Here is a 20,386-nt window from a genome sequence, read left to right on the forward strand (position 1 = left end):
TGTAAACTTTTGAGCACAACTGTATATATACACACACATACAGTCATGGCCGAAAGTGATGGCACCCTTGAAATTGTTCCAGAAAATTAAGTATTTCTCAAAAAAATTATTGCAATTATAGATGTTTTGTTATACACATGTTTATTTCCTTTGTGTGTTTTGGAACAACACAACAAAACAAAGAAAAAAAAGGCAAATTGGAGATAATTTCACACAAAACCCCCAAAGTGGGCCGGGCAAAATTGTTGACACCCTCAGCTTAATATTTGATTGCACACCCTTTGGAATAAATAATTGCAATTATTCACATCCTATATCCATCAACAAGCTTCTTACACCTGTCAACTGAAATTTTGGACCACTCTTTTTTTGCAAACTGCTCCAGGTCTCTCATATATGGCAATTTTAAGATCTCTCCACAGGTGTTCAATGGGATTTAGATCCGGACTCATTGCTGGCCACTTCAGAACTCTCCAGAGCTTTGTTTCCATCTATTTCTGGGTGCTTCTTGATGTATATTTGGGGTCATTGTCCTGCTGGAAGACCCATGACCTAGGACGCAAACCCAGCTTTCTGACACTAAGCACTACATTGCGACTCAAAATCCTTTGGTAATCTTCAGATTTCGTGATGCCTTGCACACTATCAAGGCACCCAGTGCCAGAGGCCGCAAAAGAAAACAAACAAACATCTTTGAACCTCCACCATATTTGACTGTAGGTAACGTGTTCATTTCTTTATAGGCCTCATTCCATTTTCGGTAAACAGTAGAATGATGTGCTTTACCAAACAGATCTATCTTGGTCTCATCGGCCCACAAGACGCTTTTCCAGAAGGATTTTGGCTTACTCACGTACATTTTAGCAAACAGCAGTCTAGCTTTTTTATGTCTCTATGTCAGCAGTGGGGTTCTCCTGTCTTAGCATTTCATTTGATTCAAATACTGACGGATAGTTAGCACTGACACTGATGCACCCTGAACCTGCAGGACAGCTTGAATTTCTTTGGAACTTGATTGGGGCTGCTTATCCACCATCCAGACTATCCAGTGTTGCAATCTTTCTTCAATTTTTCTCTGCCATCCACATCCAGGGAGATTAGCTACAGTGCTATGGGTTGTAAACTTCTTGATTATGTTGCACACTATGGACAAAGGAACATCAAGATCTCTGGAAATGGACTTGTAACCTTGAGATTGTTCATATTGTTCAACAATTTTGGTTCTCGAGTCCTCATACAGTTCTCTTCTCTTTCTGTTCTCTATGCTTAGTGTGGCACACATAGACACACAACGTAAAGATTGAGTCAACTTGTCCCCTTTTCATCTTGTTTCAGGCGCAATTTCCATATTGCCCACACCTGTTACTTACCACAGCTGAGTTTTGAACGAGCATCACATGCTTAGAACAAAGTCGTTTATCCACAATTTTGTCAAGCCTATTTTGGGGGTTTTGTGTGAAATTATGTTCAATTTGCCCCTTTTTCCTCTTTTTTTGTGTTGTTCCAATACACATGAAGGAAATAAATGAAATATGTGTAATTGCAATAATTTTCTGGGAGAAATACTTCATTTTCTGGAAGCATTTCAAGGGTGGCAACACTTTCCGCCATGACTGTGTGTGTATATATATATATATATATATATATATATATATACACACACATATATATATATATATATATATATATATATATATATATATATATATATATATATATATATACAGTGCCTACAAGTAGTATTCAACCCCCTGCAGATTTAGCTGGTTTGATAAGATGCAAATAAGTTAGAGCCTTCAAACTGCAAACGAGAGTAGGTTTTATGAACAGAAGCATAAATCTTACAAACCAAAAAGTTATGTTGCTCAGTTAAATTTTATTAAATTTTAAACATAAAAGTGTGGGTCAATTATTATACAACCCCTATGTTTAATATTTTGTGGAATAACCCTTGTTTGCAATTACAGCTAATAATCGTCTTTTATAAGACCTGATCAGGCCGGCACAGGTTTGTGGAGTTATCTTGGCCCACTCCTCCATGCAGATCTTCTCCAAGTTATCTAGGTTCTTTGGGTGTCTCATGTGGACTTTATTCTTGAGCTCCTTACACAAGTTTTCAATTGGGTTAAGGTCAGGAGACTGACTAGGCCACTCCAACACCTTGACTTTTTCCCTCTTGAACCAGGCCTTGGTTTTCTTGGCTGTGTGCTTTGGGTCGTTGTCTTGTTGGAAGATGAAATTACGACCCATCTTAAGATCCTTGATGGAGGAGCGGAGGTTCTTGGCCAAAATCTCCAGGTAGGCCGTGCTATCCATCTTCCCATGGATGCGGACCAGATGGCCAGGCCCCTTGGCAGAGAAACAGCCCCACAGCATGATGCTGCCACCACCATGCTTGACTGTAGGGATGGTATTCTTGGGGTCGTATGCAGTGCCATCCAGTCTCCAAACGTCACGTGTGTGGTTGGCACCAAAGATCTCGATCTTGGTCACATCAGACCATAGAACCTTGAACCAGTCTGTCTCAGAGTCCTCCAAGTGATCATGAGCAAACTGTAGACGAGCCTTGACATGACGCTTTGAAAGTAAAGGTACCTTACGGGCTCGTCTGGAACGGAGACCATTGCGGTTGAGTACGTTACTTATGGTATTGACTGAAACCAATGTCCCCACTGCCATGAGATCTTCCCGGAGCTCCTTCCTTGTTGTCCTTGGGTTAGCCTTGACTCTTCGGACAAGCCTGGCCTCGGCATGGGAGGACACTTTCAAAGGCTGTCCTGGCCGTGGAAGGCTAATAGTAGTTCCATAAGCCTTCCACTTACGGATGATGCTCCCAACAGTGGAGACAGGTAGGCCCAACTCCTTGGAAAGGGTTTTGTACCCCTTGCCAGCCTTGTGACCCTCCACGATCTTGTCTCTGATGGCCTTGGAATGCTCCTTTGTCTTTCCCATGTTGACCATGTCTGAGTGCTGTTCACAAGTTTGGGGAGGGTCTTAAATAGTCAGAAAAGGCTGGCAAAAGAGATCTTTAATCCACACATGTGAAGCTCATTATTCTTGGTGCCTGAACTACGTCTTAATACTTTAGTGGGACCAAACAGAATTCTTGTGGTTTGAGGGGTTGAATAATAAATGACACTCTGAATTAACTTTTTACGTTTTTAAAAAATAAATAAATTAAAAAAAAAAATTGCTGCAGTGCATTTCCCACTTCCAGGCTGATCTACAGTACAAATGTCACAATGCCAAGTTAATTCCGCATGTGTCAACCAGCTAAATCTGCAGGGGGTTGAATACTACTTGTAGGCACTGTATATACAGGGTGGTCCAAAAGTAGGTGGACAGAAAGTGTAATAAGGTAATGAAGGGGGAGATTTATCAAACACTAAATTGCAGCCGCCTGTCTGGATCATCCTCCAATAAACCATGAATTAGACGTGGACGATAAGCTTTCCACCCAATAGATTTCAGGATTCGCATGATAGAAGCTCGTGAAATTCCCAATTCCAAAGAGACTCTTCTGGTGGACTTTATTGGACTCTGAACAAATGTTTCAGCAACAAGTAGTTTATTATCTTCTGTACGGACTGTTTTGGGTCGACCAGTTTTTGGAGCTTTAAGGATTGAGCCAGTGTCATTGAATTTGTCACGAATGCGGTAAATGCTTTGTCTCTTTGGGGCTTGAGTACCAAATGTTTCAACCCAATTTGCTCTAATGGTTTCAGCATTTTGAGATTTCCAATACTCTGTTAAAATCCATTTTCTTTGATCTGTATTTAAATTATTTGCCATTATGAGTTATTAGAATTATCTGAAAAGAAAACAGATTTGGGGGAGATCTATCTGTGAAAACTAGATCTGTGAAACTGGCTCAGTTGCCCTTAGCAACCAATCAGATTCCACCTTTCATTTTCCAAAGAGTCTGTGAGGAATGAAAAGTGGAATCTGATTAGTTGCTAAGGGCAACTGAGCCAGTTTCACTTTACACCATGTTTGATAAATCTCCCTCTTCATAACCTTATTACACTTTCTGTCCACCCACTTTTGGACCACCCTGTATATATATATATATATATGTATATATATATATATATATATATATATATATATTTATTTTTTATTTCCTAACTTTGCTTTTATCAATATTTCAACCCAAAATAGGCCATAAATGTGTGATCATTCAGCGTTTGAACCACCAAACTCCCATCAATCAGCAAAAAAGAGCAGGGACAGTAAGAAAAAAGCTGTGACAATTTCAAAATGTACCCAGGCAGTAAAGCACATCAGTGCATAAATAAAAAAAAGCTTTATTCAGACGACCATTATTCTCATATGAGTTCTATCCATATTTTTCACAATAAAAGATTTCCCCATTATAGTCTACAGGGCTGTTCAGCGGTTCGCAAAAAAAAAAAAAAGTACACCTGTCCGTTTTTATTCCAACTCAGGAGATCTCCACTTAAATTCACCCATTAAAGTCTATGGGTCTGTGAAAAACTCAGTGCTAATAGACATTGCTAGATTTCTATATATTTTTTTTTTTTTGCATTTTTTACCATTTTTAAAAAGTAAAAAAAAAATGCAAAATGCCTTTAGAAAAAATTGGTTTGTGTTGCCATATTTGAGAGCCATAAACATATTTTTCAGTTGAGTAAGGTGAGGGCTTGTTTTTTATTTTATTTTTTTGCATTATGAGTAGAATATTTTAATTGGCACCATTTTGGGGGGAATATTACTTTGAATGCTTGTTTTTAATTTGTTCTTCATTTTTTTGGGGGGTGGCCAATAACAATAGTTTTAGCATTTAAAATTTTATATTAATGGTATTCACTGCGCAGGGTAAAGAACACGGTATGTTAGTTCCTTCTATTGCAGGCACTGCAAAGCCAAATATACTCATTTTATATTTTTTTTATGTGATGAATAGGATAAAATAGAAGATTTACTTTTTTTTTCTATTAGTCCTACCAGTCCCCCTTTTAAGTCCCTATAGTCCCCGCTAACCTATGTACAGAAAGAAAATGTAAAATATATATTTCAGAAACATCTGAATGAAAAGTTTACAACATTCCCTGGGCTAAAAATACCTGATGACAGCAAGGTGAGAGCAGACAGAGCAAAACTCCTCAAATACTTGGACAAGGAAACTCTGTTGAGAACAAGTCCTGGTCTCTTGCGTAATACGAGAATCACGTAATCATAGAAGACACAATGAGTCAAGGTGCTGTCAGCCAAGAACTAGATGATGCAATTATGGTGGGAACCCAAACTATAATGATTACATTGGACTGAACAAAAAATTATAACAGAGCCTATCTGAAGAAACCTGTTTCTGACGTTATCCTAGGTCTTGAGTCTTGTGGAATTAGGAAAACAGTGTCACGAGAAGGTGGCAGAAATGTTGGCCTTTTTATCCTGAGAAACCATGCTCTGAAATAACTAAAGCACAGGTTCCTTTAACATAGGAAGATAAATTGTCTGCAATGAATGCGACCAATGATATAAAAAGTCAATCAACACTCATTTAATAATATTTACATGATGAAACTATCGTGAGTGTTCTTAAGGGTTTGCACCATCAGTCATGTGATGCCCTTACATTGTCGGCTGTACTTCCTGTCTACACAAAGGGATGTGTTGACGGCAAAGGATCATTCTTATGTATTTACAAAAGGTGTAATTAATAGCAAATGAACATGTTAGAATTTGATTGCTGGAAACACTGGGCACTGATTGGGAAGGATCATTTTGTCGATCATCGGCTCACATATTTCATGGTTTTGGTAGAATATATAGTTTTAAACGCGTTAGTTATTTTTTGTCTTCATAGCTCGACCTGTGAATTTACTGAAGAGAGGCTGAAGCTTTTGAATTGGATGGAGTCTTGGCTTTTTCCTTCAATGTGGATATTGCTGTGCTGTGGATAGGTGCTACGTTGTTAGTAGTGATGAGCGAGCACTAAAATACTCGGGTACTCGTTGCTTGGGTCGAGCACATTGGAATACTCGGGTGCTCGACCCGAACAACGAGCCCAATGTAAGTCTATGGGAAACTCAAGCATTTTTCAGGCGGCTCCCCCCGGCGGTCTGCAGAGGGCCTAAAAATTGCCCAAATAGATGGGAACAGTGCTCAAATGACATGGGAACAGCATGGGGAAGACCCCTGGAAGCATTTCTGACTCCCAGATCACTGCTGTGAACAATTTGTCAGAGGTATTATGCCACTTTTACGGACTAATAATAAAACATACAAAAACTAAACCAAAATGGATTTTCATGGGAAATATGTTAAGAAACATCCTTTCCAGGGTAATGACTTGTATATAAAGCAAAATAAATAAACAAAAACAAAAATACTCCTCCAAACCTTGGGCTATGTTCACACTTAGCGTTTTTGATGCGTTTTTGCACTTTTGCATTGCTTTCAACAGTGACAAATGCATTCACCGGGAAATGTCATTTTAACATTTTACAACCTTATCTGGCCATGTGGTGTGTGAGATACCATCAGCCACATCGTGTTTCATTTATGAAGGAGGGACTCTGAAAGTCACAAAGCCTATTTTTATATGGCCATCAGACGGCCTTTACTATTCTTAAAGAGCCAGCAGTCGGCAGTCACTGTTCTTAGAGAGCCATCAGCCGGCTATGCTTTATTGTTCCCATTACTAAAGAGTGGGTCTCCTATATGGTTATTGCGTATGAGGTGAGTGGCAGGGCTGCCCAAAATTTGGACGCACCCCAATACCTCTTTGAAGAGACTTAGAGGAGGACCTCCTGAAAACAATGTTCCCATTATTAGGAAGTAGGTCTCCCATTGTGTTTGCCTATGCAGTGAATGCAAGGGTTGCCAAAAATTTGGAGGCACTCCAATGCCCCTTGGAAGAGACGTGGAGGTCAGAGGGCCTCCTCAAAACAATGTTCCCATTATTAGGAAGTGGGTCTCCCATTGTGTTTGCCTATGCAGTGAATGCAAGGGTTGACAAAAATTTGGAGGCACTCCAATGCCCTTTGGAAGAGACGTGGAGGAGGGCCTCATAAAAAATGTTCCCATTAGAAAGGAGCGGGTCTCCTATACTTCTAATGTCCATACCCTAAGTGTATGGGCTGACAAACATTTACCCCTGGGGGGTATACATGAACATACTGTATAAAATTTTTTTTACGGGCATCATAAACACCCTTTAAAAAAATTATGTGGGTGTTGCATCACGGACCACCGTCACCCTGGTGATATGGTGGTGGAGGATGAGGATGAGGAGAAGGAGGAGGACAAGAGCAAATAGCCAAATCAGGAAGTGTGACGCCCTCCCTGAGCGGTGGGGTTACTCGGAGCTGGGTCAGTGTAGGTGTTGCGGGGGATGCAGTCGTGGCCTCAACCCGTTCCGTGCCCAGGGCTGTCACATGAAAATAATGGGCTTCTTTTAGGATGAGTGGTTTGCTTGACTACGCCACCTGTGGTTTCTGGTGAAGGCCACCAGCGCTGCAACAGTCCTCTGAGGCCGGTGTTTTGGGCAGCTCGGTTGGTGCTACTCCCCACAGGCGGAGTAGGCCTCAGGGCAGTAGTTGGAGAACTGTTAGGAGGTATGGTGGGTGCAGTGCCGCGCAGGAATAAACAAGCAGAGGCGGTGAATGAAATCATCCGGGTCATTACTCACTTTAGATGAATTTTCAGCCGCAAAGCTTCTCTCTGCTACACACGGCGTACTGCGGCCACCGGGAAGGGGGTTCAGCACTTCCCAGGTAGATCAGGAGCACTTGTCAAGACCCCGTCAGTGTGTTCCTCTCCTTCTCCGTCTCCTTCTCTTCCCGCTTGTGTCCCTCCCTGGGATCCACTAAGCCGCCGGGCCTTTCCAACAGTGACGTGAAGTACACAGTCAGATATCGGGGGCCGGTCACCCCTTTTGCAGCAGGAATCCCTCTGGGTAGGCCAGAGTAAAGAATACAGGTGGCGACTCTGCTCCGTCCGTATCCCCCTGGTATCCTTTTGCCTGTGGAGCCTATCTCCTCTGCTCCCCTCCAAGGCCTTCTTAGGACAGGACCTTGACCGGGTAGAGACAGTGGTTAACTCTGACCCGCTCCTCGTCTCAAGGCCAGAGTATGAGGACCATGTATCTTCAGCCAGCTGCAGACTCTTGCTGGACCCTGACAGAAGACCACAATCAAAAGACCTTGAACTTAAGATGGCCGTGGATTAAATATGAATCAATAAGTGCTTCCTAAAAGTGTGTCCTCCACTCTCACCCACTACATGGTTCCCCCTATCTTTGGTTCCTCCCATCTCCTCTATCCCGGGCCGGGGCAGCACCCTGGTGCATTTAGACCCCCTACAGGACAGGAGTGGTGTAGTGTTGAGTGGTGAAGTGGGGTCCTGTGAGATGCTCCATCCTTACCTGGAAGAGGAGATACCACACCTCAATCTGAGGTGTAGTACTCCTGTGGCGACTGAACCCTCAGGGGCGCCACAGAAGCGTATACCCATGTGTGGGTGTGAAAAGGTGCATGGGAATACACCTCCCAAAAAAAGACACTGGATTTGAGTTTATGCTACGCTGCTATAATTCGGTGGTGTTGAGAAGTCTGGCCCAATCCAGCCCTTGTTCATTTTTATAAGAGTCAGCCTGTCAGGATTTTCAGTTGACAGGCGGATGCGCTTATCACTTATAATTCCACCAGCGGCACTAAAAACCCGCTCTGATAAAACGCTAGTGGCAGGGCAGGCCAGGACCTCCAAAGAGTAGAGAGCCAGTTCATTCCACATATCCAGCTTGGATACCCAATAATTATAAGGCACAGATGAATCCCAGAGGACTTTGGTACGGTCGTCAAGATACTCCCTCAGCATCTTCCCAAACTTTGCACTCCTTGTGAGAGTACCCTGCGCCTCAGGGCCTGTGCGATGGGAGGGGCTGAGAAAATTCTCCCAGAACTTTGACAGTGTTCCCCTGCCTCTGCTGGATTGGAATTGTGTCTCTCTCACCTGTACTCCTTGGTTATCCAACGAACTGTGACCTCTGCCGCCAGCGATTTCAGATGGGAATTTTTTTAATAGTTCCATAACAAGGGCCTTCTGGTACTGCCCCATTTTTGTAGACCTGTGCACCTCAGGAATATTAGATAGAAAGTTCTCCTCGTAGCGTGGGTCTAGAAGTGTCACCAACCAGTAATGACTGTCACCCAAAATTTTGAGAACGCGAGGGTCATGGGAAAGGCAGCGTAACATAAGCTCAGCCATGCGTGCCAGACTGCTAACAGGCAAGACTTCCGTGTCCTCACCAATAGGACGACTGATCATGCTCCCCTCCTCCTCCTCTCTGTCCTCAGGTCATCCACGCTGAACAGACGGTATGACAGTTGTGCAGGTAGTAGTAGTGTCGCCTGTGGGGCGTTGGCGTTCCAAGGAGGGGTATGGACAACTGAACACTGCGCTGGGACAAGGACGTGGATGTGCTTCCTGATGCTGCTACTTGAGAGTGTGCAACGATAGGTGGAGGGCAGGAGGCATCTTCGCATGCACCATGGACAGGGGATTGGCTTGAATGTACAACAGCGGAAGAAGCCATTATGCCACCTGCAGACATTGTTCCTGGACCCTGGGGTTCGGCCCACAAAGTCGGGTGCTTTGCTGCCATGTACCTGATCATGCTGATGGTGGTCAGGCTGGTAGTTTTGCCACCCCTGCTGATGCTGGCCTGGCAGGTGGTGCAAATGGCCTTTTTGGGGTTATCGGCAGAGTCTTTAAAAAACAACCAGACTCGGGAACTTCCTTCGTGTTGTACTGGCAACTTCCTTCGTGTTGTTGTTACGGGAAATGGTTGCCTGCCTTCTGTCTGCGGCCACACACTGCTTCTTCCTGCCTGTTGGGGTACTCTGCCTCCCCCCCCCTGTGTGCTGCTGTCCTCGCTCTGCATGTCCTCCTGACAGGTTGGGTCAGTTACTATATCATCCACCACCTCGTTTTCCACTTCCGCACCCTGGTCCTCCTCCTGACTTTCTGGCAATTGTGTCTCATCATCGTCCACCTCTTGTGACACTTTCCCACCGTCGCCTTCGTGTGACCGTGGCTGCACAAATATTTGGGCATCGCTACATGCGATCTCCTCTTGCCCCGCTTCAAGTGGACCGGGCGAGAGGCCCAAATCTATAAATGGAAAAGTGAACAGCTCTTCGGAGAGTCCAAGTGTGGGATCAGTTGTCTCCGGGCACTCGGCATGGTGGGAGGAAGGAGGATCAGGGTGAGGAATATGCAGTCCAGACTCACGGCTACTGAGACTTGACCGTGTGGAAGACAGGGTGGTGGTGGTGGTGGCAAAGTGACTGGAAGCATTATCTGCTATCCAACCAACAACCTTTTGACACTGCTCTGGGTACAATAGTGGTGTGCTGTGGTCTCTTAGGAATTGGGACAGGAAGGTCGGGCGAAAAGATGTGGGTGGCACAATTTCAGCTTGGCCACGGCCTCGGCCTCTGCATGCACCATCACGTCCAGTTCCCCATCCCTTGTCACGAGCCTTGCCCATTTTAAATGGAGGACAATATTTTCCATATTTTCCACGCTCACTGCAAATGACTGAATTTGGAGCGAAGTTATATGTAATCCATGTGACGGAGAAACCACAGTTTTAAATACCCGGCCTGTAGGTAACTATTTTGAACAGCAAACCGGTGTCAAAAACTTTGCTGACACACTGAAAAAAAATTAGCATGGAGGCCAGAAATGGCAGAATTTTCAGAAAACGTATATGTGATCCGTATGACGGACAAACCACAGTTTTAAATACCTGGCCTGTAGGTAACTATTTTGAACAGAAAACTGGTGTCAAAAACTTAGCTGACACACTGAAAAAAAATTAGAATGGAGTCCAAAAATGGCAGTAATTTCAGCGCAATTATATGTGATCCGTGTAACGGACAAACCACAGTTTTAAATAGCTGGATTTTTAGCACTGTAATATGGAAAGGACCTGGCTGTATTCTGCAGTGTCAACAAGCAAATGGCACAGAAAAAACGGTGTTCTCTGGATTGCTTTTTAAGCAAATAATGAGGATTAAGATCCAAAAAAAATTATTCCTGGCCCCTGAGACCTGGGCCTAGTTCTAGAAATATGTAACAGCAGCAGCATACAGAACTGGAATGCAGCCTCTTGCGCTATATGCACTGCAGTCTGCTATATACACTGCCTGCCTGCCTATATACACTGCCTGCCTGATATCTCTGCAGATGGATTAGTCCTCAGAAGGACTGTTTGTTGAGATGGATATGTGTAATGTACTTGTTTTCTCCCTACACGACCTAATACACAACCAAATCTCTCCCTGACGCCGCAGAAGCTCTCCCTACACTGTCTGATATAGACCTGATGACGCTGTGCGGCCAGCCAATCACTGTAATGCCACAACCAACATGGCTGCGGCATTACAGTGAGTGGCAGGCAATCCCTGCATGTTGATTGTCGCTCTAAAGAGCGCCAAACATTCAGGGAGGGGACCCAAGCATCCGCCCGAGCATCTTGCAAGTACTCGGCGAACTCCGAGCATCTCAAGTACTGAGATGCTCGGGTGAGTACTTGCAAGTTTGCTCGCTCATCACTAGTTGTTAGGCCCCATTCATACATCAGTGTTTAAACACGTACGTGAAAAATAGTACCTGAATCAGTATTTTGGATCAGTTTGTCATCAGTGTTTTGTCCGTGTGTCCTTTTTTACCATCAGTGTTTTTCATGGATGGGTAAACAAATTAATAAATAACAAAGCTTTTCCTATACTTTACAATGCTAAATATGGACAGCACAAAGATGGAACACGGATGTCATCCGTGTGCTGGACGTCTTTTTCACAGACCCATAGACTTGTGTTGGCCCTTGTCTTCCGTGATACTGGAGAAATACGAACATGTCTCTGTGAGTTTTGCATGGATGCACGGTCCGTGAAAAAAAACACGGACAGGTGAATAGCCCCATAGATTAGAATGGGTGCACGATCTATCCATGAAAAAAATGGATACAACATGTAAGTGGAACATGCATCTGTGAATGAGGCTTTATGGTGGGCAAACGCCATTCAATTCCATGTGTCAACTAAATGCCCCCAAGTTCCCCATAGTGGTGTTTGTGGGTAGCAGGTTAAGCTTATATCTATGGGTATGCTGGGAATCTAGAGCTTTGCATCAGGAAAACTGAACTCCAGATACTATAATGATATATAAGGAATTGTATTAGAAAATCATTTCATACTTAAAGAGGACTTGTCGCCAGGTCAAAAGTTTCCCGTTTTTACTTTTAATTTATTCCTGCAGCTCTCCTGAGTAATGTGTATTTTTTTGCGTTTTTACATTTGCCTTTTTATTTAGTACTACTTGTTATGGTTTTTACCAAGGGGACGTGGCTTACAGGATAATTATGCAGAGCAGCCTAAATACACACCTCCAAAGAATTCTGCAAGCCACATCTCTTTGGAAAGTACTATAAAAATTAGCACCAAATACAAAAGGCCTATATATCTGGAAATGTAGAGCAAATAAAAAAAAAATGGAACAGTCAGGGGAACAGAAGGATTAAAATACGAGCAAATGTTGGCCACTTTTCATCTGGTGGCCGGTTCTTTTTAAATAAAGCAAGGTGTTAAAAGGCGGTGATTTACTCCAGCCGCATTATCAGAGGCATACTACAAGATGTCAGCACTATAAAGCAGCACATTTTCTTACCAACATTTGATCAATGAGGTTTTTCAATATATCAGCAACTTTCTTGGTTTTTCCAGCAGCATTGTGATAGATCAGTGTTGTGGCACCTCGGTTCCAGTCAACTAAGATTATATTGAAATCACCGATGGAGAGCAGCTTTTGTACAATTTCATCTAACCACACAGGAGGAGACCCAGTCGGCCTGTACCCATGGGTAATAAAAATGGTCTTTCTCGAAACATCCAAATAGTTGAATGCCGTGGTATTCTCCTTGTTGAGGTCTGCTGAACAGTTTGCATTGTCTCTGGTGTATAACAACAATTGCACATGTAGATCAGTCCCAATGACGGCGTCATGAATGTCAAGGTCTGTGAATTCATGGCATGTTTCTTCAGAATCTGAAAAATCAAGATTGAGAGGAGATAAGAAGGCTGCCCCAGAAATTTACAAGACATGCACATCATAGCAAAGATGGCAAAACCTGCCAACTTTGGCAGGACAAGTCAATATATATATAGGGGTTCCCTTTTTCTCCCCTGAGAGATGTTGACAACATGCTACTAAAGCATACAATTTACATCATAATCAATAAAAGCATACACATCTCCTGACAGAGTATCATAAAATCTTTTCTTTTTTCAGAGCCAGTCATCTTGCACCACTCATCTCTTACTATTTCAAGTCATAATCGAATGGTAAAGAAGGTCACGTGTAACAGTAGCTGTGACAAGAATCACTCCCATTGCAATTAGGGACAAAGAAGTAGAAGTTTACGCACAGGCTGTGTGAATGGATAGAGTGGGTACAGCTGACGAAGTCACTAACTAGCACCTGCTCATTAATCCATTCTAAAGCTGCAAGAGGAGCTGTGGAGGAATGGAGGATTGTTAAATATACACAGCTCAAAAAAATAAGGGAACACTCAAATAACACATCCTAGATCTGAATGAATGAAATATTCTCATTGAATACTTTGTTCTGTACAAAGTTGAATGTGCTGACAACAAAATCACACAAAAAACATCAATGGAAATCAAATTTATTAACCAATGGAGGCCTGGATTTGGAGTCAACCCCAAAATTAAAGTGGAAAAACACACTACAGGCTGATCCAACTTTGATGTAATGTCCTTAAAACAAGTCAAAATGAGGCTCAGTATTGTGTGTGGCCTCCACGTGCCTGTATGACCTCCCTACAACGCATAGGCATGCTCCTGATGAGGTTGCGGATGGACTCCTGTGGGATCTCCTCCCAGACCTGGACTAAAGCATCCGCCGACTCCTGGACAGTCTGTGGTGCAACGTGACGTTGGTGGATGGAGCGAGACATGATGTCCCAGATGTGCTCAATCGGATTCAGGTCTGGGGAACGGGCGGGCCAGTCCATAGCTTCAATGCCTTCATCTTGCAGGAACTGCTGACACACACCAGCCACATGAGGTCTGGCATTGTCCTGCATTAGGAGGAACCCAGGGCCAACCACACCAGCATATGGTCTCACAACGGGTCTGTGGATCTCATCTCGGTACCTAATGGCAGTCAGGCTACCTCTGGTGAGCACATGGAGGGCTGTCCGGCCCTCCAAAGAAATGCCACCCCACACCATTACTGACCCACTGCCAAATCGGTCATGCTGAAGGATGTTGCAGGCAGCAGATTGCTCTCCACGGTGTCTCCAGACTCTGTCACGTCTGTCACATGTGCTCAGTGTGAATCTGCTTTCATCTGTGAAGAGCACAGGGCGCCAGAGGCGACTTTACCAATCCTGGTGTTCTGTATCAAGTGCCAAGCATCCTGCACAGTGTTAGGCTGTGAGCACAACCCCCATCTGTGGACGTTGGGCCCTCATACCACCCTCATGGAGTCGGTTTCTAACCGTTTGTGCAGACACATGCACATTTGTGGCCTGCTGGAGGTCATTTTGCAGGGCTCTGGCAGTGCTCCTCCTCTTCCTCCTTGCACAAAGGCAGAGGTAGAGGTCCTGCTGCTGGGTTTTTGCCCTCCTACGCCCCCCCTCCACGTCTCCTGGTGTACTGGCCTGTCTCCTGGTAGCACCTCCAGCCTCTGGACAGTACGCTGACAGACACAGAAAACCTTCTTGCCACAGCTCGCATTGATGTGCCATCCTGGATGAGCTGCACTACCTGAGCAACTTCTGTGGGTTGTAGAGTCCGTTTCATGCTACCACGAGTGTGAAAGCACAACCAACATTCAAAAGTGACCAAAACATCAGCCAGAAAGCATTGGTACTGAGATGTGGTCTGTTGTCCCCACCAGCAGAACCACTCCTTTATTGAGTGTGTCTTGATAATTGCCAATAATTTCCATCTATTGTCTATTCCATTTGCACAACAGCATGTGAAATTGATTGTCAATCAGTGTTGCTTCCTAAGTGGACAGTTTGATTTCACAGAAGTTTGATTTACTTGGAGTTATATTCTGCTGTTTAAGTGTTCCCTTTATTTTTTTGAGCAGTATATTATGTTTTAAACTTTTGGGCCTCCTGGGTCCTAGAGGTGGATCATGGTGCTTCTAATCAAAAGGCCAAACAGTTGTTTTAAGATTCTCAGACAATAACTACCAAAATGCAGCTGTTTTTCTCCGGAAAATACCCAAACACCATCCCAGAAGAACAGCATAATTGTAACACATGTAGATCGTGGACCCACTGCGCCATGGGCCGGGGAGAGTCTGGGGGGACGTAACTAGGGGATCACCTGGGTTTTCACTAGAGCCCCTGATGGTGTGGTTAGACTTGGGCCACAGGTAGACACCAGGTGCTACTCCAGGACAGATCCCGGTACCGCGGTAGCTGGCCCCAAGGGTCAAGACAGAAGACACAGACTCAGAGTCCAAGGTGGGACCGGGTAATGGTGGAATGGATTTTAGTGCTAGTAAAGATGGGACAGGATAGTAAGCACAGATATTGGTTAATGTGCCGCAGAAGCGATTTCAGGGTCAGGTACCACAGGTGCAGTTTCTGGATCACGTACCGCCGGAGTGGCTTCAGGTTCAGGTACCGCAGGTGCAGTTTCAGGTTCAAAGTACAGATACAGATCAGACTGGAACATGTACTAGATCAGATGCAGGCTCAGGCACCTGACAACGGGCTTGCAGCTATCAGACTGCAACACTCAAATGTTGCTTAGGCACCTCCCTACAGGTGGAGGTGCCTTACGTACTAAGTGCCTCCCAGCTATTGGCTGGGGACACAAAGGATTACACACGCTGTCTCTATAAGAGACCGGGAGTGGGCATGCAGCTGCCCTAAGCAAGCCGCCAGGGAAGCAGTGCGGCGCATGCCGAGACTGAGATGCGGGAGCCAGAGCAGGGGACACGACAGGGCGGCGAGTGATAATCCATATGATGAGACATCAAAAAGTTTCAGAGAATCTGGCCGTTATGAATGTGGGAATCATACTTGCTGTCTAAAATGAAGTAGTCAAAAAACATCACAGAAAAGAAACAGGCCTTACCAACACCAGGTCAGATTACCAAAGCACAAGCAGGATGCAAAAGGTGCAAAATACTGAAGCACAGTGTCTGGCTTACAGCCTACTAATGACACCCATCATTTTAAATCAAGCGGGCTGTCCAGCACTATATACGTGCACCCCACAAGACAGATGCCCCAATTCACCCAACCAAGTGAACCCAAGTGTTGGTTGCATCACTGTGCATCACACCTATCTGTGTGACTGGCATCCTATGCAAGCCCCATCTGTGTGCATTTATAATACTACACAGCCACTCGCATATCTGCCAATTCATGGAGGGGGTGGCTGTCGCACCAGTATTTTGCACCTGTGCTGCCCCCGCCTTTATCATGGGGGTATGCAGCATCCTGCTTGTGCTTTGGTAATCTGACCTGGTGTTGATAAGGCCTGTTTCTTTTCTGTGATGTTTTTTGAATTCATGTCCTTTTGTGAACTGTTTTTAATTTTAAAATGGAGAAATCCTCTATTTTTATTTCCTAAGTGCCTTTACTAGAATCACTCCTTTTACAAGTTATCACAATTTGGGACATAGGGGACAGCAGGCAATACAACAAAACAGTGTGTGACACCAATAGCAATTGTATTTTATTGCAATGTTTCCACCAGGAAGAGAAACTAAATGAATCATCTTACCTATTCCTGTGACGCGCCCCCTGGGCCGTGGGGTACTCAGTGCAGGGCCGGTCGGTGCAGGAGATGTCACAGTGGCAGTGACCCGGTCCGTGACCCAAGGCGGTCAATAAAAGAGGATTATAGTTCTTATAGTTTAATGTTCGTGACGGCACCTGTGGTATGCGGCTATATGGAGCCGCCGCTGCGCTGCAGATCCTCTGGAGCTGATGATGACGCAGAAGAGTTGGTTCAGCTCTCCACAGGCAGAGCTTAGCTCCAGGGCAGGAAGTGGTGATGTTATAGATGTTGCTGTGCAGTGTAGTGCAGGAGATGGCGCAGATAATGACCAGTCCACAACTTAATGGCGGTTTCCTCTAATCTTTACTTGCGGTTATTGGGCAGACTGGGGCACGGGTACTAGCTGGTAGCAGAGGTCTGGACGGCCTGGAAGCAAGTTGGGAATCCACCTCGCCAGGTGAAGTTGTAGGCCTTCCCTTTGCTCAAATCTCTTTGGCCCTGCTGCTTATAGCTGTGCTGCGGCCCTCTTCCCTGAGTAAAACGTCTTTGTGCTCACCCGTATGGCAGACAGCTCGGGCCTTCCTGGAGCGTCGCTCCTATGTGGTGGTGCTGGGCCCTATGTGCTGCTGAGCCTCCGGGCGTCTGATGGGGCCAGGAGACCTGCAGTCTTTTGCCCTCCGGTTTTTGCTGCTGGGCATTCAGTGCCCCACAGCCTCGGACTCCGGTTCTTCTACGCTCCTCTCTGGGGTAAGCTGCCGTGCAGCTCCACTCCCCAGGTCTTTCCTCTTCGCTGTCCTGACTTCCACTCCTCTCACTAACTAACCCCGCCTCCAGATTCCAGTTGTCAAGGGGAGGAGCTCCCCTTGCTGGTCTGGAACCAGGAAAGTGTTGCATGCTAGTATACCTGACTAGGGGACCCCTGCTTGCTTCCAGGCATGGCATCACCTCTTGTGAGGGAAGCAATGCCACTGTGGCAACCGGACCCCTGGGGTGCCACACCTGCATCCTCCTAAACTGCTACTCGTCAAAAAAAGAACGATTTGGTCTAGACGACAGTTATTCGATTTTACCCAGAGTATTTATCGACTCTTAAACCCTCATGTGGTATGACTTACAAACTTTTCTAGGGAAAGATGGAATGAATTTTATACTAGGCAATATCTCTGTCTATTACAATCCCTTTAAATCAAGCACTTGTTAAATTTGATAACACATTATAAAGTATTTAATCCTAACAGGTAGATACGGCGGAAAGAAATTATTATTTAATTTTTTCTTTTTTAGGGAAGTCATCGCTCCTGAGACATGATTGACAGTGTCCCATCAAGTGTCATTCCCAGAACGATGCTCCATAGGTTGCAGTACAGAATCAAAGTTACCGGCTCCCGCGAGAACACGCGGCTCTGAACAGTGGTGACATCAGTAACTACACCGCAGTTACTGATGTCATCGCTCAAGAGACATGACCGGGAGTGACTTATGAAGCGTCGTTCTCAGCACAGAATCAGTGGACGTCGTGGGAACAACATGGATTAAGTCGGAGCTGTGGGGATTATTTTTTAATTAGTGAATGAAGGACTGTTTCTTGTTTTTATTTCTTTAACTCTCTCTTTTTTATGTCTTTCAGGTTCCCATTTGTCGACTACTTCAGATTCGGTGTACTTCGTTGTTTTTTTTTTTTAACAGATTGGTGAAACAGGGCTAGAGTCGCGGGAGTTTTTTTAAAATAAAATATTGGTGTCTTTTTTTTGTTCTTTTAACTTATTGGGTTAGTAATGGGGTGTCTGATAGATGCCTCTTCATTACTAAAGCCAGGGCTTGATGCCAGCTAACATTACACAGCTGACATCAACCCAATAAACCATTCCCCCGATTGCCAAAGGCTGGGAAGGGCCCAATAATCAGGGACCTTTCCAGCCTGATAATATAAGCCTGCAGCTGTCTGCTTTACCTTGGCTGATTATCAAAAATAGGGGGGACCACACATAATTTTTTTATTGTTATTTATTTATTAGGTTAAATAAGGCTAAACACCTTTTAGTGCCACATGAAAGGCACTAAAGGGTGCAAGTTTATTTTATGTAGGGGGCTCGTCTACATGTTTATATGTCTACAGGATATCTATATATTCTATCTATCTATCTATCCCATATCTATCTATTTATTTTCTATCTATTCTACCTGTATATAAGATTGCTTTATTTATTTGTAAACTAGCTTTAAATTATGGTACATAGAGAATTACATAGAAGTATGTAAAAGATGATGTTAAAAACGCATTGAATACGGATTGCATATGCATGTCATACGGATGCTAGGTAAGGAAAAAAATATAAAATAAAATTGTACTCTTGCATAACACTCACGACATAAGTTGAATCATACGGATTCCACTCATCCAACTTTTCAGGAGCAACATCGGAACTATTTTTTATACCCTAATGTCTGCGAGCCCTATTACTGATACATTTTAGATATAACACTTCGTTCGAGCCATCCCCATTCTACAGCAAGAATCGCAAATTCATATATCTGTCTAAAACCCTATTTGCAAAGCTAATCACACTCACTTCACAACACACTTTTCGAATGAGAAAAGTGCAAAAGGGCGAAAAGTCACAAATATCTGTGCAAAACTGACATGTCAAAATCTGAGAATTTTTGACAACAAAATATTGATAAAAAACCTTGATAAATTCACCTCTTGGTTGTAATTAGTGACACTTGTACTGGGGTAATTCATCATGGTGTTTATATCAGAAAACAAGGGTATAAACATCACAAATTTTTGCACAATGCTTAATGAATTTAATGCATCTTATTCCAGCGGGCTTTCACCAACAATGATGTAGGAATGGGCTTGAGGAATTGGTCCCAGATTTAGACAATTTGTACAATATTTTGTTCTCATATATCCAAAGCACATATTCTACAATCTGTAACATTTTCTAGAGCACAAATGTCAAAATAATCCTATTTACTGGTAGGGGCTTGCCACAGCCTCAAATCAATGAAACGTCAATGTGGCTTAGAATAACCTACACTTCAAGCTCATAGGTCATAGGCCCCGGCCCCACTATCAGTATTCGGTCAGTATTTTTTCTCAGGAGCCAAACCAGATGAGAAACAATCAGAGAAAAGATACAATAGAAACAAGTCACCAATTCTGCATTTATCACCCACTCCTGGCTTTGGCTCCCACTCCTGAGAAAAAATACTGACCAAATACTGATTGTGGGGCCGTGGCCTTACAACAGTTTTCCAAAACTGAAGAATCAGGGAAAATGTCAGCTGTGCTTCTTTGTATTTAACCATTTGTTCCCTGATTGCTCCTGCTTGGTCTTTCATTTACCATGGTCCAGTATACGGTGGTAGTTATTGGTCACATCACGGCGGTATTATTAATACTTGAAGTTATGCTATAAAGCATTACACAAGCTTGTGGGGAAAAATGTCCCTTTTTGATATTCAAAATATCAGCGATAAAAAGTTGGATATAAAGTTAGACAATTTACTCTAAATCAGCTGAGAGATTAATGAAAAAGTCGAAAGAAGTCAAAAGAATAAGAAGAAAAAAA

The 20,386-nt window shown here is 43.8% G+C and overlaps 1 protein-coding gene across 1 annotated transcript in view; it reads right to left on the reverse strand.

Annotated features, from left to right (window-relative positions):
• Positions 1–20,386, reverse strand: part of LIPI (lipase I) — an 88,337-nt gene that overhangs the window by 45,368 nt on the left and 22,583 nt on the right. Inside the window, exon 2 of the mRNA XM_073668236.1 lies at positions 12,703–13,079. Coding sequence (XP_073524337.1) covers positions 12,703–13,079 — 377 coding nt within the window. The remainder of the gene's footprint in view (positions 1–12,702; positions 13,080–20,386) is intronic.

The sequence above is a fragment of the Phyllobates terribilis genome, unplaced genomic scaffold (assembly GCF_046119375.1).
Source record: "Phyllobates terribilis strain yellow unplaced genomic scaffold, ASM4611937v1 Scaffold_2__4_contigs__length_985480577, whole genome shotgun sequence".
NCBI lineage: Eukaryota > Metazoa > Chordata > Amphibia > Anura > Dendrobatidae > Phyllobates > Phyllobates terribilis.